The sequence below is a fragment of the Eptesicus fuscus genome, chromosome 20, assembly GCF_027574615.1.
Source record: "Eptesicus fuscus isolate TK198812 chromosome 20, DD_ASM_mEF_20220401, whole genome shotgun sequence".
Taxonomy (NCBI): Eukaryota; Metazoa; Chordata; class Mammalia; order Chiroptera; family Vespertilionidae; genus Eptesicus; species Eptesicus fuscus.
This window is the reverse complement of record NC_072492.1, coordinates 10,150,260-10,173,298: the sequence shown is the minus strand read 5'-3', so window position 1 is coordinate 10,173,298 and position 23,039 is coordinate 10,150,260. Positions and strand designations below refer to the sequence as shown.

At 42.9% G+C, this 23,039-nt stretch overlaps 1 protein-coding gene across 2 annotated transcripts in view; it reads right to left on the bottom strand.

The window, feature by feature from the left end:
• MYH10 (myosin heavy chain 10) overlaps positions 1-22,087 on the bottom strand; it is a 139,598-nt gene extending 117,511 nt beyond the window's left edge. The window contains exons 1-2 of one of the 2 annotated variants that reach the window (XM_028128303.2): positions 22,035-22,087; positions 14,495-14,870 (exon numbers count right to left, since the gene is read on the bottom strand). In XM_028128303.2, the coding sequence (XP_027984104.2) occupies positions 14,495-14,870; positions 22,035-22,039 (381 nt within the window). In that variant the 5' untranslated portion in view covers positions 22,040-22,087. Of the gene's footprint in view, positions 1-14,494; positions 14,871-21,713; positions 21,820-22,034 lie in introns of those variants that run through there. The other variant, XM_008153468.3, reaches the window with a different exon arrangement.
• Between the last annotated feature and the right edge of the window lie 952 nt (positions 22,088-23,039).

Here is a 23,039-nt window from a genome sequence, read left to right as displayed (position 1 = left end):
CTGAACCTGTTCAAGCCTCTGGAACCAATCAGTACTTTATAGGAAGCACCACAGGAATGGATTAATAAAATCCAAATATGGGAAATTCTACAGCACAATTGACCTTGTTCTTCAAATTAAAAAAAGAATAAAAAAAGAGGGGAACATAGATTAGAAGAGACATAACCACCAATTACGATATACATTGACCTTGTTTGGATCCTGAATTGAATAGACCAACTATAACATTTATGAAACGTAAGGAAAATCTGAAAAATGACTGAATATTTGATGATACAGGAGTATTGTTCTTTCTTTTCTAGGCAGCTAATAGTCACCAATCCCAAAAACTAATGCAGAGAAGCAAGAAGCTGAGCCGAGCTTTAGCAGAAAGCAAGGCTGGGAGAAGAAAATGCAGTTTGGGTAACCCAGGAGGAAGGTGAACACGCTGGCTTTCAGCAGTTACCAGAAACAGACCCGCCTGCAGCCTCGTTGGGAAGGATGGCAATCACTGAGGGTCTTCAGTGCTAGCCCCCGTGGCCTGTCCAAAGCGTTCTAGAATGAGCTTATTGTCATCCAGAGCCTCAAATTACCCTCACAATTTCTCCTATACAATAACTAAAATACAAGACAAAATCTGGATCCCCTGTGAGCCTAGTTTTATTGCCGTGTATTATTACCTTGGATAATAATATTTTCAAATAAGACATGATTGAGAATTCTGACAGAGAATTGGAAACTATTAAAAGAAAACTCAAATGAAAGTTCTAAAATTGGAAAACAGAATAACTGAAATAAATAATTCAATAGATGTGTTTAACAGCAAATGAGATACAGCTGAAGAAAGAATTAGTTGACATTTTAATTAGAAGCAAATATCCAGACTGAAGCTGGGAAAAAACAGGAATATAGAAGAATGGGACAGATATATGGGACATGATGAAAAGGTCTGAAAGACGAGGTATCTGATTCCAAGAAGAAAAGAGAGAATGTAGCAGAAGCATATCTGAAGAGATAAAGACTAAGAATTTTACAGAACTAACAAAAGACATCAAGCCACAGATTCAAAAATGCTACGAATTCCAACCAGAATATGTTAAAAACCATACCTTAGCACATTAGAGTAAAACTGCTGAAAGCCAAAAGCTAAGAGAAAATTTTAGAAATAGCCAGTGGGGAAAAAGAGATTATCTTTATCTCAATAAAACTATAAGCTGAATTCTCAACAGAAAAAAAAAAAAGATGAAGAGAGAACATATTCATAGGCTGAAAGGATGCCAGCTTGAAATTCCAAATCCAACAGGGGGAAAAAAGAACTTAAAAAAATGAAGATGAAATATAGACACTGTCAGCCAAATAGAGACCCCTTTCTAAAAGAAAGATAGAAGCTAAGAAAAAAATAAAAAGCAATAGGAAGTAAATGAATAAACCTAAATGGATGCTGACCAAGAAGGAATAAGCCTCTTGCGGGATTTAAAAATTCTCTTGCAGAGAATTAGCCCAGCTGGTTTGGCTCCGTGGTTAAGCATTGACCTATGAACCAGGGTCACAGTTTGATTCTGAAGGTCAGAGCACATGACCAGGTTGTGGGCTCGATCCCCAGTCGGGGACGGGCAGGAGGCATGGCGATCAATGATCCACTCTCATCACTGATGTTTTCCTCTCTCTCCCTCTTCCTTCCTCTCTGAAATAATAAAAAAATAAAATAATAAAAATAAAATAAAATACAGAGAATTAAACAGCATAACTTTGCGAGGGAGGAGTAAGTGGAGTTCAAGTGCTCTGAGGTCCAAGCTAACACTAATGTCATACAACACTGCATTACTAAAAATGGAGATCATGATGATTCACCGGAAAGATATAAACATTCTACATTTTTACATATGTTATAACATAACTTCAACAATATATAGCAAAAATTGACAGAACTAAACAGAGAAACAAAGATTTTAACAGTAGTAAGGAACAAGCAGATAAAAAACTGTGAGAACATGAAAGATTGAATGACACTGCACATATAAGAGACACTGCATCCAATAACTGCAGCATACATGTTTTTCAAGGGCATGATGACCCCTTATCCAAACTGATCATATGATGAACTATACAGCAAGTCTAACAAATTTCAAAGGACTAAAACTATTCAGGTTATGTTCTCTGACCAAGGGGGGATTACATCAGAAATAACAGAATAAACCTAAAAATCCCTTTATGTTTGGAAATTAAGCAATTTACTTCTAAATAACCCATGGAAGCAACAAAGACATCCTCATTATTTTGAACTGAATGAACAATAAAAACACATATTAAAACTTGTAGAATACTGCTAAGGCTTTTACCGTAGAATGAAATGTATAGCCTTTAAAGTACATATTAGAAATGACTAGCTGAAAAAACACAAAACAGTGATCTAAATCTCCATCTCTAAAATGAGAGTGAACAAATTAAACCCACAGAAAGTACTGTAAAAATCTCTCTATATAAAACCCTAATATGCGGAACAACCGAACAACCTGTCACTATGACATGCGCTGACCACCAGGGGGCACGCACGGAACATGGCGTTGGCAGCAGGCAGCAGAGCACAGAACATGGTGGGCATCGGCGCGGTAGGATGGTGGAGCAGGTGAGCAGGGGCGCCAGACCAAGGCGGGCCACCGGTCGCTGTCATCAGGGCGAGCCTCTGGTGGTTAGTGAAAATTCTTTGCTCCCGCGTGCCACGGTCCCCCCAGGTGCTCACACCTACTGCTGGCGCCATCTCTGCTCGCACCTGCAGCCAGCGCTGGAGCCGCTGCGCACACCCACTGCCAGTGCTTGGCGCCAGTCCCAATTGCTTAGCACCATCAGAGGGTGTGAGCGGTGGTCGCCAGCCCCGATCACCCCTGAGGGTTTCTCCACCTCCCCCTGCTCCTGAGGGGTAATCGGGGCAGCAGCTGCTGCTCACACCTGCTGATGATGCCAGCCCCACTTGCACCCATTGCTGGTGCTGGCCCCAATTGCTCTGCGCTGTCAGTGGGTGCAAGGGGGGCCAGCACTGTCAGCACGTGGGAGTGGCGGCAGCGGCAGTGGGGCTGCCCTGCCGGCAGACAGGGGACCAGGGACCGCGGCAGGAGGAGCTGGGTGGGGCGCGGAGGATGGGCCAAGACCTGCCCCTGTGCCCACCACAGCTTCGCGACCCACAGTGCCTTTCAAGTTGCACGAATTCGTGCACTGGGCCCCTGGTATAATATAAACAGAGCCACTTTAAAATGGCGGCATCAGCTACATCCCAGAGGAGCTGCCTTGCAGGTCTTCTGCCTCAACCCTTCGGAATGTTAAAATAGGGCAAATAACCAGCACTTATCTCCAACAACTGTTTGCAAAGATAACGAGAAATGTGATATGACTACCAGACTGATGACTTCCAGACTGATGACTTCCAGACTGAAAAGTAAAACATTTTTAGAATTAGAGCCACTAGTTAGTTTATCTGCACCTACAAAAATGCCTTCCGCCTTTTGGTGTGACTGTCCCCGTCCCTTTCTCATAGATGCTCCTTGCCTGTGTCTCCTAATGGAATTCTATTTTGAATAATGCCTAAGCCAGTGCTTTCCAAACAGCTATTCTTTTTTGATCTCAAAAGAAATGCTTGTTGCCTCTCACTTTGGCCTTTATTTTTAGGTTAACAGTACAGTTGTGGCCACTTAATGAGAAGGATACACCTGAGAAATGTGTTGTTAGGTGACTGCATCATTGTGCAAACATCACAGAGTGCATTACACAAACCTAAGTGGTATGTATAGCCTACTCCACATCTAGGCTATATGGTGCAGCCCATTGCTCTCTAGACTCTAGAGCAGGCGTCCTCAAACTACGGCCCGCGGGCCACATGCGGCCCGCCAAGGACATTTATCCGGCCCGCCGGGTGTTTTTGCCGTTTTGTTTTTTTACTTCAAAATAAGATATGTGCAGTGTGCATAGGAATTTGTTCATAGTTTTCTTTTTTTAAACTATAGTCCGGCCCTCCAACGGCCTGAGGGACAGTGAACTGGCCCCCTGTTTAAAAAGTTTGAGGACCCCTGCTCTAGAGTCTAGAGGAGGAAAAATAACTTTCTCTCTTACCGGGTTTGTGGCTGAGACATCCCTGCGATAAGAGATTAAAAGGAGAAAACCAAAAAAAGTATAGTAATATGTATACCTCTTGTATACATGGGAGAGACCCAGGAAAACAGTAATTTGCCGAAATGACTGAATTCACTACCTTAAATACCATCTTCAGCTGAAAACAAGAGGATAGCCCTAGCCGGTTTGGCTCAGTGAATAGGCAGGGGTCCTCAAACTTTTTAAACAGGGGGCCAGTTCACTGTCCCTCAGACTGTTGGAGGGCCGGACTATAGTTTAAAAAAAAACTATGAACAAATTCCTATGCACACTGCACATATCCTATTTTGAAGTGAAAAAACAAAACGGCAAAAACACCCACATGTGGCCCGCGGGCCGTAGTTTAAGGACGCCTGGAATAGAGCGTCAGCCTTTGGACCAAAGGTCCCGGGTTCAATTCTGGTCAAGGGCTCCTTCTTGGCCTGGGCCCTGGTTGGGGCTCATGCAGGAGGCAACCAATAGATGTGTTTCTCTCACATCAATGTTTCTCTCTGTCTTTCCCTCTCTCTTCCACTCTAAAAATCAATGGAAAAATATCTTCAGATGAGGATTAAAAAAAAAAAGAAGAAGAAAGAAAGAAAAAAGAAAGAGGAAATTGGGGTGGGCAAGTCAGTTATGGGAGGCTACCAGGAAAAAACACAGTAAACAGGGTAAGGTTGTTCTCAGATACAAATCTTCTGAATTGATAAGAGTTTCCAGAAATAAGGTCATCCTTCTACCAGGTACAGGAGGGAGGCGCCCTTACTCATGGAGATTTCCCTTACAAATTTGTTACCTTTACAAAGGGCAACTCCTACTTGGTTTTTCAGAGCTCCTCCCATGTCTGCTGTTTCTTAAAATTAGCCTAGAATAATCCTTATGCCAAAGGCACATATTTGGCAGTGTCAAATTCTGCTGCCCTATAAGCTCCTAGGATGCAGACCTGTGTAGCATGTTACTGTACTGAATACTTAGGCAACTGTAATGCAATGGTAAGTATTTGTGAACTTCATTGTGTATTACACATTACCACCTCACTGGGTAATAGGAATTTTCAGTTCCATTATAATCTTATGAGACCACTGTCATATACATATATGTGTGTGTGTGTGTATACACACACACACACACATACAGTCCATCACTGACCAAAACATCATGTGCAGATGACTATAGAAAAAAAACACCCAAATGTGTGAAGGTAGATAGACAGGTAAAGAATAAAGTGGTTAGATGAAGGAAGGAAGAAAGGAAGGGAGGGAGGAAAAAGAGGACCAACAAAGTCAGAAGTCTGTTTTTTGAAAAGACTAGTAATACTGATAAATCTCTGATGAGCCTAATTAAAAAATAAAAAGGGTAGAACAAATTTTAGTATCAGGAATAAAAGTGAACACCACTACAAATCCTACAGAAAATAAGAGGGTATTATGAACAACTTTAGGCCAATAAATTTGAAAATTTAGGCGAAATAGACAAATTCCTAGAAAAAATTATCAAAACTGATACAAGAAATTTAAAATCTGAAAAGTTCTACAACTGCCCACGGCCCCACCCCTGGCCAGCCCCTGCCCTGGTGGGCCACCAAAACTCTGATTGGGGGTGGGGCCAGCTAGCCAACTGCCCGTGGCTCCTCCTCCCTGCTGGCTCAGCCTAATGGGTCCCCATCAGGGCGGGTCGGCTGGATCCCACCCATGCACGAATTCGTGCACTGGGCTGGCCTCTAGTAACAACATAATCAGAAAAATCACACTGTCATTCATGCAGGATAAAAACTAAGAGTAGAATAAAACCCCCTTTAATCTTATAAAAGAATATTCAAAGCAAAAATCATTCTTTAAAAAAAGTTTTCGAATTTAATTTTCAATTACAGTTGGCATACAATATATTAGTTTCAGACATACAACACAGTGATTAGACATTTATATAGCTTATGAAGCAATCATCCTGAAAAGTCTAGTACTCATCTGATATCCTACAGTTATTACAGTATTATTGTCTATATTCCCTATGCTGTACTTTATATCCCTGTGACTATTTTTATAACTGGAAAATTGTACTTCTTAATCCCTTTCACCTTTTTCACCTATCCCCCTAACCCATCAATTCTCTATTAGTTTGTTTTTTAGATTCTATGCGTAAGTGAAATCATATGGTATTTGTCTTTCTCTGTCTGACTTATTTCACTTAGTATAATATCCTCTAGGTCCATCCATATTGTCCCAAATAGCAAAAGTTCCTTCTTCTTTTTTTAATGGCTGAGTAATTGCAAATATCATTCTTAATGATGAAATGCTGAAAGCTTTCCCTCTGAGATAGAATGATATAAAGATGCCGCCAGTCACTACTTCTATTCAACATACATTTACTGAATGAAGGTCCTGGACAGCGCAATAAAGCAAGTTAAAGTGTGAATGGGAGAGGGGCTTTGTAGCAAGCCTGACGAGCTCAGTGATCATGTAACCTAACCACATAGGATGATCTGACATAAATTTCCTACCTGGGCAGGTCATGAGGCATAGTCACATTGTGAGCTTATAGATTCCTTAAAAGGTCAATCTTTGCCTTACGGGAGCCCTGTCCATTGTTTTTGTGCATCTAAAATAACATACCCTTGGAATATCAGTAACCAACTTTTCCGGACCTCTCAGTGGCATAATCACCCACCTTCACAGGACAACCCCAAAGCTCATTTTCTTGCTGTCCGTATCATCTCTATTACTGTAAAAGTTAAATGTTAACTATCCTGTACCCACTGATATAAAACAAGTATGTATGTATCTCTCCACTTTGCTTTTCATCCAATCCTAGAGACACCTCACCTTGCTTTCTCCCACCTCTTTAATCTACCACTAATGGATTGCATGCAGCCTTCTCCTTTGATCCTAAAGTAGAAAAAAGAACTGCAAAAGTGTCATTCTCCAGAGCATTTACTCATTCCTTTGAGATTTTTCTTGTGAGTTGGTCCTCAATTTTTTGGCTCAAACTCTTATAAAATTTATCTATAGGTTTCAACTTACTTTTGTCGACAAAAGAACTACATAAGAATTGGAAAGGAAACTGTCAGTATTTGCAGACAACACTGAGTGTATTCATAGAAAATCCAAAAGAATATCCAGCTGAACTATTATAATTAATAATTAAACCTACTAAGGTTAGTGATTATAAAGTCAATATACAAAAATTAATTGTAAAAAACATAGCAACTGTATTTGTGCATAATGGTAACAATTAAAAAGCAATATTTAGGACACGATTTAAAAATAGCACCTGAAAATCAAATACACAAAAATAAATTCAACAAAAGATGTACATGGTCTCTACAAAGGAAATAAAATATATTGAGAAAAAATTTAAAAATAAATAAATAGGTATACCCATAAACTATAAGACCAAATATGGTAAAGATCTCATTTCTCCTCCAAATTGACCTATAGAATCAACAAATCCCAATCAAATTTCCAATAAGGGTGTGTGTGAGTGTGTGTGTATGCACACACACAAAGCTATAATAACCAAGACAATATATACTGGCTCATAGACAGGCACACAGACCCATGAAACATACTAAGGAGTCAACAAATTCATGAACACCTGGTTTATAACAAAGGTGGCACCTCAGAGCAGTGAGATAGGACTGTTTCAGTAAACAACACTGGTCAATTGGAGAGCCATTTGGGGGGAAAAAAAATCAATCTTACACTGTCCACAAAATTCAATTCCAAATGGATCTGAGGCTGACCTAAAAAAAATAAATAAATAAAAATATATATCATCACCCTGGTTAGTGTGAGTCAAGTTGGCTGGGCATCGTCCTGTGCACGAAAGAAGCACGGAAGGGTTGCTGATTCACCTCCTGGTCAGGGCACATGCCCAGGTTTTGGCTTGATCCTCCCATAGGGGGTATGCAGGGGGCAGCCAAATGATGTTTCTGTCTCTCCCTCTTCCTTCCTCTCTCTCTAAAAATAAATTTAAAAATCTAAACATAAAATCCTATATAATATAAGGCTAATATGCAAATTGAACAAACTGTAGAACGACCGGTCGCTATGACGCACACTGACCACCAGGGGGTAGACGTTCAATGCAGGAGCTGCCCCCTGGTGGTCAGTGCGCTCCCACAGAGGGAGCGCTGCTCAGCCAGAAGCCAGGCTCACGGCTGGTGAGCCCAGTGGGGGTGGCGGGAGCCTCTCCCACTGCAGCAGCGCTAAGGATGTATGACTGCTGGCTTTGGCCTGCTCCCCAAGGGGGAAGCGGGCCTAAGCTGACAGTCAGACACCCCCCGAGGGCTCCCAGACTGTGAGAGGTCACAGGCCAGGCTGAGGGACCCCCAGCAAGTGCATGAATTTCGTGCACCAGGCCTCTAGTTATATATATAAAATCAAACTCCTCTCTCCTCTGACTTCAAACTGAGTTCAACCCATGGGAGACATTAGCAGGAGACTGAGGATGGGAGGAAGTAAAGACCGGTAATTTATTCCCCAGGATCTTCCCTGCCAGTTGTCATGAATTATGGGCATCCCTCTTTAGGGACCACGATTCCTATCAGGAAGCCCTTTCCATACAACTATCCTCTCCCAGTTGAGGTAAAGTTCTTTCCTATTGCTTCTTTAAACAACAAGCTGTATCAAGGGCTCTCAGCCATCACTACTGCTGCATATTGTACAACTAGCATGTTTTCTAAACTCTATCCACCTGTTTCTAAATTGTCCCCTTAGTAAACTCTCAAAATACCTAGTTTGAGGGCCTTCTGCTTCCTGCTAGACTCTGACTAAATCAGGCATTATCTAAAAAAGCTCAAGATATGAGTTAAAAATATGCATATTCTCTCATCCAGGAATCCCACTGCTAGTTATATACCTTACAGAAAGGCATGTTTATGCGCACTAGGTACATGTCCAAAGCTGTTCACCGAAGCAATCAATGTTCATAATATTCCAGTTTCCAAACTGGAAAAAACATATGTCCAAAAACATTTGGATTAAAAAAAAGGGGTCAAAAATCTGAAATGGAATATTATATTCAAACAAAAATGAACAAAATATTCAAACTTTTATTTCAGGGCCCTTTTATACTCTTAGAAAATGACTACAAAGATCTTTTGTTTTATGTAACTGAGTTTTTAAAATGTACATGTATTCATTTTAAATAACAATGAATATGTGTTAATATAAGTAACATTTATAAAATTAACTATGTTTTCTAAAAAGTAAAAAGACTGACACTCTTTAATATTTTTGCAAATCTTATTTGGCTTAATAGAAAACACCACAATTTTCATATCTGTTTCTACATTTAATCTGTTGTGGTATTTTATTTTGGTTGAAGTATGAGGAAAATCAGCCTTAGACAGATATATAGTTGGAATAGGAGAAGTAGTTTTACACTCTTTTCAAGTAATTGTGGATATTCTTCTTTGATACTACACCAAAACTCAACAAGTAATAATTTCTTAAAGATCAGAGGCAATGTACCTTCTGAAACCCTATCAACGAACTTTTCATACTGTTTTCATTGAAATCCAATGTCCTAACTTGCATGTTGAATGAAAGCTATTACCTATGCATGATTTTGTAACAGCTACACACATCACTTGTAAGACATTGGTTCACTGAATTATGCAAGTCTTCCCAATGATGGCATTGCACCACTCTATGTCATAATCACATTTGTCTATTGAATCAGAAAGGTTAAGTAGTGCTATCGAGTTCACAGTGGTAGACACGAGTTTCTCCAAATTTTAATTTTCATGTGAAAATTCAAGTTTGATCATTGGCAACAAATACAATCAGTTGTTTTCTTTGAAGTGACAGGCTCACTTTATTTCTAAGAAAATATCTGCCGAACACTGAAGTGGAAGTAACCATAGTTTATCTATCAGCCACTCTATAAAATAAAAACGGTATTCTATTTTAAAAGTAGCACATCTAGTCTGCAACTTAAATAATGACATGCTTTTCCTCAGGGCAACCACCGTAGTTCAACACGCAACGTAAGTGCTTTATACATACTTACCATTTCATCACATGGACTATTCAAAAGACATGAACACAAGGGTTGAAAATTAATAAAATCAATAACTTATCTGCTTTATCAAAGACATTCTTCTTTTATTATTATTTTATCTTATGAAAGCTGGGCACAATGAAACAAGGAAGGGCTTAGGTAGAAGAAGCAGCAGGAGAGAGCCTAGACGGGGCTGCTCTGGGTCTCTAGAAATGTTATAGGAAAGAAATGAGCAGAGGCGGGGCTGCTGTCAGCTCTGGAGAGTCAGAGAAAAGTGGGTGTTGGAGACAGGTTGGGGGGTTAGCCCAGGGCCAGACAGGGCTGTCCATTGCTCTCCTGGCCGCAAGTCTCACGGGCACCCTTAGAATTTAAGAGGTGCATGCCTGAGAGGGAAGGCATGGCGTGCTCCCAGGAGGGAGAGCACTATCAAAGACATTCTTGAGTGAAACTGAATTAAAATGACCACTAGGTACAGTTTGGGGTCACCATCTTTATTCATGATAACGTATTAACGGATTTTCCTACCACTGTCTTTTCACTGTTGACATCACTACCAATGTCAACAGTGAAAAGGGCAAATAATCATGAAAATAGTTTTGACACATGAGTCTTGGGAAAAACCCTTAGAGTCCATAGATCACAATTTGAGAACTACTAAATTATTCCAACACAAAGCAATATGGATGATCTTCAAAAGGTAATGCTGAGCAAAATAATAATAACAACAAAAATAATAATAATAAAAGAGGCAGAAAAGGCCATGTAAGATTCATTCACAAACAGGCAAAACTCAACTATATAATTATATTATTTAGGAATGTATACTTTGTTGATAAAACACACAGAGATTTTAAGATACTTCTCAGTAATTGATAGACCAAGCAAACAAAAATAAGGCTATAGAAGATTTAAATAATTAAAAATCTTAGTCATATACAGAATAGACCTTCAATAAAAGAATATATCTTCTTTACAAACACATATAGAACTGTCAATATCTATATAAAGCAAGTCTCAACAAAAACAAAGAATGTATTACATGGACTATATTCTTTGACTGCAATGCAATTAATTTAAAAATAATAAAAAGATAGCCCTAGCCGGTTTGGCTCAGTGGATAGAGCGCCTGCCTGTGGACTGAAGGGTCCTGGATTTGATTCTGGTCAAGGGCACGTGCCCAGGTTGCAGGCTTGATCACCAGTAGGGGGATGCAGGAGGCAGTCAATCAATGATTCTTTCTCATCATTGATGTTTCTATCTCTCAGTCTCCCTTCCTCTCTGAAATCAATAAAAATATATTATAAAAATAAATAATAAAAAGATAACTTAAAAACCAACATTTAGAAGTTTTAAAAGTATACTTTTAAAAGGTTCATAGATTAAAGAAGAAATCATAATAGAAATTAGAAAATATTTAGAACTAAATAATACAAATACTACAGAACGGACTGTGCGAGGTGAGCTAAAACAGTACCAGGGGAGATAGTCACAGTGTTTAAATGGTTTTACTACGGAAAAAATTAATATTGGATGAGAAGTTGTATGTCAGGGGGATTAAATACAAAGAAAATATAAGGAAACTAAACCTGTGAATAACCAACTTATTAAAAATTATAGACAAGATCCTCCCAAACCCCTACTTCTGCTGGGACCTTAAAACTTGCAGAAAACTCAAGATTTCCCGCCATGGTTTGAAAGGAAACTCAGAAAGTCACGCAGGTTATACCTGAGTTAAGTGGGGAAAACGCAAACACAATAAAAGATACTTGTAAAGTTGTAGAAGTATTATAAAGCATGGCTGCAAATAAAATGTCTTTTCTTTCACCCCTTCTCTTTATCCCACAATCTCCTTCCCCTTTCTAGTTCCCTTCTCTCTCCTGGTTGCAGGAACCTATAGGGTCCAATGTGGGGAATGCAGTGAAGACTGGCAGGAAGACTCTGGCTCCTTTCCACAACGTTTTGGTTGTGTCGTCACACTTCCAGCCTTTCGCAAGTCACTGCACCAGGCATCATCCAAAAATGACCCACAGCTCAAATCTTTGCTCAGCATTACGATCTGACCACAATCTCTTAGGTTTCCAGGTTTCTCTCTCCTTCATGGCCCTCCAGACCCCTTCAACTTGTTTGACAAGAGAGAGAAGGAAAAGGAACTGTGCCAGCCGTGGACACACACATGGTCAGGCTCCCCTGCCTTCACAGACCCGGGCAAGCCTACAAATGTGGCAACACCAGGAAGACAAACAACCCAATTAAAAAATGGGCACAGGACCTCAATAGACACTTCTCCAAAGTGGACATGAAAACATGCTCAAAGTCACTGATCATCAGAGAGATGCAAATTAAAACGACAATGAGGTACCATCTCACACCTGTCAGAATGGCTACCATCAACAAATCAATGAATGACAAGTGTTGGCAAGGATGTGGAGGAAAGGGGACCCTCTTACACTGCTGGTGGGAATGCAGACTGGTGCAGCCACTATGTAGAACAGTATGGAGTTTTCTCAAAAAATTGAATATGGAACTGCCATTTGACCCAGTGATCCCACTTCCAGGAACATATCCTAAGAAACCCGAAACACCAATCAGAAAGAATGTATGTACCCCTATGTTCATGGCAGTGCAATTTACAATAGCTAAGATCTGGAAACAGCCAAGTGTCCATCAGCAGACGAGTGGATAAAAAAGATGTGGTACATTTATACCATGGAATACTATGCAGCAGTAACAAGGAAGAATCTCTTACCCTGTGAGACAGCATGGAGGGACCTGGAGAGTACTATGCTAAGTAAAATAAGCCAGTCAGAGAAAGACAAGTATCACATGATCTCACTTATATGTGAAATCTAATTGACAAAATAAACTGATAAACAGAGTGGATCCAGAGACATGGAAGCATGGAACAGAGTGCGGAATCTTGGAGGGAAGGCAGAAGATATCAGCCAAAGAACTTGTATGCATATATAAGCATAACCCATGGACACAGACAATAGGGTGGGGCAGGGGGACGGGAGTGGGCTGGAGGGGGTCATTGGGGGAAAAAGAGGGAGATATGTAATACTTTCAATAATAAAGATTAAAAAAACAAAAAGAATATGGCAAAACCACACAGCCAGACAAAAATGTGGTCACCATACATATTCTGTTATTCAGTCTCATCTAGACCCTCAATGCTACTCTCCAATCGTTTCCTTATCTGTGGCTTATCTTCTAAACCTTTCCCATTCTCCTGGAGTCACCTTCCCAACCCTAGTGCCTCTTACTCTCTTACTTTCCATCCTACCTCATAGCAGGGATGGGTGGGGGGGAGAGAATAAGAGAGAGACCTTCGGGCTTCATTGAAATTTCTTTGGCAAAGGTCATGAATGAGCTATTCATTTCTCAGATTTTTCTCATGGCTAGCTCCCTCCTATCAGTCAGATTCTAGCTCAAATGCTACCTTCCCAGAGTCCTTCACTGACCTGCTGTGGGAAGTCTCCTACTTACTCTCTCCCGTTTCATTTCCTTAGAGGATGTATCACGAAGGCAGGAACCTGTCCTGTCCACCACACTCCACTGCAGGAGGTGCTCGGTAAATATTCACCAAATAAACTAATTCCTATGGCGGAGCTCGTTCTGATTTGTTGAAGTTCTGAATTGTGTACGAGCTTCAGTATCACACCTCTTGCATAAAATTCTTTTCCAAATTCAGACCACTACAATGTCAACTTTTCTGTCTCCTTCTCTTCATTCTAAATCCTAGTTCTATCTATACCACCTTCTTTAAATCTTTGCCAATTGCATCTACCATCCCTTCAAACCTGTTTTGTCATTCTAGATTTTTTTCAGGACCTGGCTTGCATTATTCCCTCTTCCTTACCCCTTATTATTTTCAATGACTTTTATATGGTCAGTGACTACAACATCCGTATGTGTCAACTGCTAACCACAGGACAACCCCAGCCTCAATCTCACCCTGAACTGTTTCCTCTTAAAAACCTCAGTCTCATCTTTTTCATTTCCTTGTACCCAGTGAACTGGTTCTTGCCCTCCACTTTACAATTCTGGATTCACACAGCATTTCCTACCAATTTGCTGTCTGTATCTTACTATTAATGCAGCTCTCAGTCCCATATTAAACTCCCTGGTCTTTCTGCCACATTTTTCTCCTATCTTATTATATTCCAGAGCACCACCACAAAAGTCTTCACATACCATTCAGTATATTTCATTAAAAAAAAAATTTTAAGCAAAGCAAGACTTAGGGTAAGCAAGAGACTATCTTTAATAGAAATAACAATGTTAAACAGAGAGTGTGAATAGTCCACATTCTCATTTGATTATGACAGTATGTATAATTTACATTAATTCCCAGTCACCACACTTCACGTGATTATTTAGAGGGAATACTTACATAGATAAGTCCTGAATAGTAACGATCCTTCAGATTATGTAAAACAGAAGCTTCATTCAAGCACGTCAATTCTGCCATATCCTCCACCTTGGAAAACTTAGGTGGGTTCATCTTCTGAATATCATCTTTGTTGACCATTGCTTTCTTTCCATTCTCTGCCAACTCCACCATAACTTCATCTCCCCGCTCTTCTTTGATACTAGCTGCCTCAAAACCATGGCGTTCTGATGGAATCCACACCAGCTTTTTCGCCGTCCAATCAGCCTGTGTGGCAGGGTTGTAGATGACAGCCCTGTCCACAAAGAGATACCTCTCTGGATCTTCAAGTCCACTTCTCTGTGCCATTGTAAACAGAAGGATCCAAGAGCAATTGCCTCTATGAAAAGAGGAGGAGGATAAAGTTAGATGCTTCAAAATATAAAATGAGCCCTAGCCGATGTTGGCTCAGTTGTTTGAGCATCATCCTGTGCACCGAGAGGTCGCCAGTTCAATTCCCAGTCAGGGCACACGCCCAGGTTGTGAGTTTGATCCCCAGCAGCGGGCATTCAGGAGGCAGTTGACCAATGTTTCTCTCCCACTGATGTTTCTCTCTCTCTTCTTCTCCCTTCCTCTCTCTCTCTCTCTCTCTCTCTCTCTCTCTCTCTCTCTCAATAAACACACACACATATATAAAATTATTTATATTTATATATAAAAATTCACAAATTTTACTCCTTTGGTAAACAGAAAGAAAGCATAAACTTTGAGTTAAAAATCCGGGGTATTCCTCTTTATGGCCATATTAACTGAGTTTCCAAGGTAAATTTCAGGGGTGACCACAAATTATGACTCTGGTTGTCTGAAGACCACTCAAGACATGCCCTCAGTTATTGAGGGCTGAAAAACAAAGCAGAAGGGAAAAGCTAAGTTCTAGTTTGACTATTTCCCCTCTTCATCTCCTCTTTCACCCTCACCACAAATTAAACAGAGAGTTAAGAAGGGAAAGGAGAATAAAGAGGAAGAAAACAAAAATTCATAATAAAAAGCCTATGGAGTGGTACCAGAATTTGTTTAACCTCCAGGATATACCTACAGAACACATGAGGGATGACAGAAGAGAAAGCATTGGGTCTAAAACAAGCCTCCCATTCCATCCTCAGACAACAGACTCAAAGTTCTTCCTTACAAATACCCCAAGTCAGTTTCCCTATAGCTTGTCTATGGTCAATGTGGTCTTAATGTGATCAAATAAGGCCACAGAGGAAAAACGTAACTTGGCTTCACGTGATAGCCTTTCAAGTATGTGATGGTAGCTATTCAGGTCTCCACTCCCATTCCTGCAGCTGCTCCTACTCCCTCTGCTCCTCTTCAGCATTCCATCATTCATCAAGACTCATTCCACTACCCTGAGCTCTTGCCTCCAAACAGACTCCATGTGCTTATGCCCCTTTAGAGAGTGTGACCAGAAGCAAACATAATATTCCATCTACAGTTCCACCAGTACCAAAGGAAAAGGAAGCGTTAACAACCATCGCGCCACACTAGGGAAAGCTGTTCATGTATTTCAAGACCTAATCAGTGTATTTGTACTTAATTCACTGTTGGCTCAGAATGCACTGTCAGTCAAACCTCCATACATGCTGCTCTAAGTTACCTCCCCTCCTATACTTGTGCACTTGGCTTCTTGGATCAAACGACAAGATTTTACATTCACCACTCACCTTTCTGATGAGACTCACTTATCTCCTTTACATCTTTTTGGAATCCAACACCATCATTAAACACTTTTGTTATTACTCCAAATTCCAGGTGGTTAACAAATTTCAAAAGCATGGATGCCATCCATGACTTCATCCAAATCGATACAAGAAGCCAACTGAGTACCTACTCTTGCTATCAAATCTTCCCAACTTCTCCCAGCCCCCAAATTGATGGGGATTCTTTATAGGCAAGTGAGAAGGCTGAAAGGTTAACCATAAAACAGTCCAAAGTTGTTAAAGAGGGTCTTAACCTTGATTCCATAGACAAATTTCAAGCTGAAATGGTATAAAAAAGTTGTACACTCACTTTATACATGTATGCGTGCTTTTCTAAAAGGAGATGGAACACTCACGACTTCCTTCAGATTCTGTGTCCTAAAAAATTAATCACTGATAGTGGGTGCAGATACTACCCCTTTCGCTGCTAGTGAGAATTTACTAGAATCAAATAGCTAAGATTCTTCAGAAATGATTTGTTACAAAGTAATGCATCACGAACATCCATGCTCTAGAGCATGGTTCTCAAACTTGGGCATGCGCACCGGCAGCACCTACACACTGCCGGGCCGCATCCCCACTTTCTGATTTAGTTAAATCTGGGGCGGAGCCTAGTAACTTGCATTTGTAACAAATTCCAGATGATGCTAAAGCTGCTGATCCTGGACCACACTTTGAGAATCACTGCTCCAAAGTTCTCTGGCTGCCACTGTTACTAACAGGTATTTGAGGTAAAAAAAAAAACAAAAAAACAAACAAAACAAAGTTGAAAACCAGTGTTCCAGACTAATTCATACTAAGATTTAAAGACTACGTTAATGTTTTAAGGATAATAGACATGGGGGGGAAAAAAAATCACAAAATGAAAAAAAGTCACAAAACATGTAACATTAAGACTTCTATAAATAAAATTGCTAACATGTTTTTTAATTAGCATTTGCCTTCTTACAGAAAATATTTATGGATACATGTACAATCTAAAGAATGGTTTCAGCCTTAGCTGGTTTGGCTCAGTGGATAGAGCATCAGCCTGCAGAAGGAAGGGTCCCCGGTTTGATTCTGGTCAAGGGCACATGGCTGGGTTATGGGCTCAATCCTCAGTAGGAGGCATGCAGAAAGCAGCCGACCAATGATTCTCATCACTGATGTTTCTATCTCTCTTTCCCTCTCCCTTCCTCTCTGAAATCAGTAATATATATATACATATTTATTTATTTTAAAAGAATGGTTTCAAAAGACCATTACTTCTAGGGACTACTCTATAAGATCATTAACAAGTTTTCCGTCTTTCCCACTTCTATTCTAAGGAGGAGGCATGGCTTTGAAGTGGGACTTATCCCAGATGAATTTAGAGACAATCAGACACACACTCTGATTCAAGGACAGTCTATCAAAAACAAAAATATCCAACTATAACAAAATAGGATAAGTTATTCTTAATATCCTTTTTAGGTATTAACTGTATGTCCCATATAACACTTGGGAAACTGTCTTGCTGCCAGTTGGTACACACATATTTCTTTACTTTTACCTTAGTTATGCTTAAAGTTTTTACTATAAATTAGAATAACTGGTCATTTCTACAGCAGATTCTTTTTTTTAAAGTAAATTATGTATTTAAAAATTATTTTATCGAATTGTACATTTTAAATTTATTATTACTTTTATTTTGGTGGGGAAGTGCTTATAATAGTTCCTACTGATATAGCTAAGTGGTTAGAGCATCAGCCCACACACTGAAGGGTCATGGGTTCGATTCCCAGTCAAGGGCACATAGCTGGGTTATAAATTCAATCCCCAGGATGGGGAAGCAACCAATTGATGTGATTCACATCAATGTTTCTCTCCTCCGGCTCCCTACCTTCCACTCTATCTAAAAGCAATGGAAAATATTCTCAAGTGAGGATTAACAAAACAAAACAAAAAATCCAATACATCACAAAAGTGTAATTACAAAATGTTCCCTGTTTTGTGGGTGGAAATTGCACATATATATATATATACACACACACACACTTTAAAAAAAAAGGAATAACTATTCATGGGTCTTCACTGGGAAGTGGGATTACAAATTTTTACTTTTCCAGAGTTTTCTACAACTAAATGCTGTCAGGACATTTCCTATTCCTTACTATATGGTAAGCACTCAGCCTAGTCCCTGATCCAAGGAGGTAATCTATACCTACTGATCAAACAGTACAAGAGTGGTCCTACCCTCATTTCTCTTCCACAACCAAAAACCTACCATTCCTTCAAATCCTGGCCCAAATGACACCCTTTCTGAAGTTCTTTTCAGGTCAATCTGGCAACTGAATCCTTCTCCTTCACCTAACATTCTGTGCTGCTGTTCTGGCATTTTTCTTGCCCTCTTGTACATTGGCCAAGAGAGCTTAGCAGGTAGTAGGTACTCAAATCATTCTTTAATTGATCGTGTTCATTAGGCCACTGAAGATTTTATTTTTGTTCATTTTAATTCTTCACTTGTGATTGCCAAATATGCTGTATTTGTTTTCATTCCATTGTACATTTGGGACCCAATCTTGATAATACTGGTATTTAAAGTGAACCACTCCCAAATGCTTTGTCTTGTGGAAAGGATAATATCACAATATTTAAAATAGCAAATACTGTTGTTATATATCGCTAATTATGGCCAGACACTATTCTAAGCAGTTTACATATATCAACTCTTAATCCTCACAAAAGCCCTATGAAGTAGGTACTATTTATATCTTCATTATACAGATGAGGAACCTGAGGCACAGAGAAAGCCAAAAACCAGCTAACAAATAGCAGAGCTGGGCGTAAACCCAGAGTTCAGCTCCTGAGTTCATTCCACAACAGTGGAAGGTGAGAGGGAGGGAATTCTGAAGGGCATGATGTGCACTATATACTGCCTTTCTACTAAATAAAAACCCTATCGATTATGGCTTCAAGAGTACAGGCTCGGCCAATAAACACACTCGCACAACCTAGGAAATGCTTTCTATTTTATAAAAACACACACACTATACTTAGTGGAAAAATGAATAAATAGGAACCTCTTTGCAGGAGACACAAAGGCTCTTGGTATCATTTGAAATAACTGCCTAATTATAGTTAAATCATTTATATATGTATGAATTAACCCCTACAGAATCAAAGCCCTATGTCCTTCATTGGTTTTAGGGGCACATATTTCTGGGCTCCCTCCCACTAGACCATTTTTGACTTCCAAAAAAATGCCACCCAGAACATTTCTCAACTGCCATCCAGCACGTACTAAATAAAGTATGGATACAGGAAAACAATTAAATTTTATGAATATCTTTCATACAAAGCCAAACGAAAATGGATAAATTTTCCATGATAGTGCATCCCTTTATGACAGATACACTAAAACAGAAATTGTCCCAATTTGTGTAACACGACCACTGAGGTCACTTGCACTACAGAGACCTGCAAGTCTGTTAATTTATCAATATTCTGCTTCATCAAATGAGCACAAAGACAAACCAAACGCGAAAGGACACTATGGCTAGTCATGGCCTGCACCCTCTCTCAGTTAATATCTGTGTTACATATTTCTGAAATGTGAACCCAACACCAGGAATTTTTATTTCTATATGATGAGAAAGTACATAAACCACAGTCACATATAGTCTTTCACCATACACCATGCCCTTCAAAATTTCCTCCATCTCACCTTCCTTCCAGTCTGTCTTCATTGTAATGATTTCCCCAAGGAGCCCAAATAAAAAGCCAGGCTCTCGGGTCACATCCCTTTGCTGTAAAAGCTCGTGCTATATCGCACAATGACACCATATGCTTTCTCCAGATAAGAACGGGGAAGAACTGAATGTAAGATGCAGAAGTATGGAGAAGCATAAAATGGCCACTTTTCCAGAATCTGAGACAGACAGGGCATACATCAACACCAAAAGCACGGGACTGAAAGAATAATTAATCAGGACGGATTGATGAAGGAAATAAAAACAATAAATAGGTTAAAGTTTTCCAGAGTGAATACTATCAAGAATAATTAAGCCTGACTCAAAGAATCCTCAGTTTCAAATGCTAAAAAACAAAATCTCAGCAAAGCCAAAGTATTATATTTAGTATTATATTATTCGGCGAAAACAGCAGTCTTTGTTTCATTTGCAGTCGGGATCTACCCCGCCTGCTTTCCCCTACCCCACCCACCCCACCCGCTTCCACCAACCGCAGTGATCTTGAAGGGAGCTGCAGAGGCCCCGAGAAACAGATAACGGTCATAGGCAGAGGCCATAGGCAGAGGCCGCGTTGCCCAAACCTCCCTGGCTGAGCTCAGACCCACCGAGCCGCCAACCTCCTTCCCAAAGGCCCCAGTTCCCGGGCAGGCCGGGCGGGGGGCCTCCGAGGTCCCCGGGCCGCATCCGCCCACCACAGGCCCACAAAGCCCCGCACCCGCCAGGACTCCGCGGCTTCCACTTCCCTCTGACCCCATTCCAGTCTGATTTTATGGGATCCGGGTGTGACCCCAGATGCACAAGGCCAGGAAGACTCCGGGGCGAGCCATTCCCAGATCACTTACACAATAAAGGGATCCCGAAGCGAGGGCTGACCCTCCCCCCGGCCGCCCTGCTGCAGCGCGCCCCCGCCACATTTCCCGCCTCGCCCCCCCAAGCCGCCGGGGCCTCGCCCGCGTCCACCTCGGCCCCCGCGGGCTGCAGAGCACGTTGGAAGACGCCCCCTCCCGCCCTCCTGCCCGGGAACCGCGGAGCCCGACCTTCCCGGTGCCGGCGGCCGGCTCCTCCGACCCTCAGCCGCCCCGCGCTTTCCCGGCGGTGCCGAGCCCCTGCCTCCGGTCCCTCCAACCCATGGCTCCTGGGCGCTCCGTCCGCCAGCCGAACCCTCGGCGAACCCCTCACCGCACCCAGGGTGCACGACCCGGCCTAACCCCCAGGAACCCACCAGGGGCCCTTCCAGTCCAGCATCTCCCCACCCCCAACCGGGATCGCGCTTTCCAGCCCGCCCAGGACTCCCACCCCTCCAGGGAGACAGACAGACTCGCGGGACCCCCCGGAACCCCTACCAGGGCACCAGGGGGACCCCCCGGAACCCCTACCAGAGCACCAGGCCCCCCACCCCCGGGGCACTCGGACCCCACACACCGAATACCAGCTCCCCTCATCCGCACACCCAGATCTCCATCCCCAGCCCCCGAGGGGTCGTCCTCCCGCACACCCAGGCCCTGATCCCTGCAGGGGTCTCACGCTCAAGGACCTCATTCCCCGCCCTTCCAGGGGTCTCTCCACCCACTGGGGTCCCGTTACCCTACTCCTGGGTCCTTCCCCAGATGAACCTACGATCCCCGCACACAAGCCCTCTGCCCACAGCGCCTCAGCTTCCCCCCGCTCCCACTGCGGCTCCGCTCCTGTCGTCCAGGGCCAACGGGTGCCCGGTCCGGGGTCCTTCCGTCCCCCACAAACCGTCCCTCGGCCCCGGACAGCCGCACCTCTCACCTTCAGCCGAAGATGGTGGCGCCGGCGCACGTTCCGAGCCGCGACCACAGATCCAGCGCCTCAGTCCCAAACCCACCGCTGCCTCCGCCGGGCTCCTTTAGCACTGCTGCTCCGGGCTGCCCCACCCACCCCCACCCTCATTGGGCCAGCTCCACGCCCGTCACCGCCGCCCCCAGACCCACTGGTCCGTTTGCGCGCCCATCTCCAAGGGAAGACGTTAGCAACGCGAACGAAGCTACCTTCCCGAGGTCCGCTCCCTCCACCCACCTGAAACTACGCTCATTGGCTCCCGCTCCCAGCCCTGCCCGCAGAGACCCCAACCTCATAGGCTGCTCCGCACGCCCGTCATAGATTCCGGGAGGTGCGGCCGGAGGAGTCGCGGGCGATTGGCTGGCTCGGGCAGAGATGGACAGCTGAGGCTGGCTGGGCGCCCCGCGATCCCGCGGGGCAGCGGATGCAGGCTCTGCTGGGGCCGCGGCGGTGCGGGCGGTCGGGCAGGTGTGCCGCCGCAGGAGCACCGGGCTCCGCCTGGCCGCGCCTCGCCTTGGCGTCCGGCCGCCGCGACAACCCACTCGAGCGCCTTGATGCCCACACTGCTCGCCGCAGCCGGCGTGTCCCCGCAGCGGTACCGCTCCCACCGCAGAGTCACGGGCCCCTAGCGCTGCCGGCAGGGGCGGGGCGGGAGCGCGGTCCAGAGGCCTTACGTCACCCTGGCTGCGGGGGGGGGGGTGGGGACCGCGGCTTCGCGGCTCACCTGCAGTGGGGGAGGGGAGGCCGGGCTCGGGGGGCAGCTCTGCCCATGCGCACTGCCTCTGCGCGGGGGGCCCGACTGCGTTCTGCGATCCGGCCACTGTGGGATTCTCGGTTCAACCTCCCCGGGTCTGTTGAGCGCCGACGCGGGACAGCTTTCTCCGCTGCCGCAGTTCTAGCGTTTGCGAGGGGAGGGGCCTTCCTACCCAGCCTCCAGGCTGGGCTGGGATTCCTGAAGGTGAAACCAGGCGGCCTTGGAGAGAAGACTTGGGGAAAGGACTTCATTCACCTCATTCATTCGTTCGTCTTTCATCAAATGGAATTTCCTCCGTGAGAGGGGCTGCGAGGAGGTTCTGCGGGGCTGTTAAATCACCTTCGGGCTGATAAGCTTTCCAAAAGCCTTAGAAACGTTTGAGACCTGAAAAAAAGAAAATGGCTCCAAAATAAGGAAACTGGAAAAAATCAAAGTGAATAACCATTTAATGGAATGTCTGCAGAATTTAGTCCCCTTCAACGCGACTCAGATGCTTACATATAAATAGAATAAAGTTTAAGTCACAAAAATAAAGTGAATGG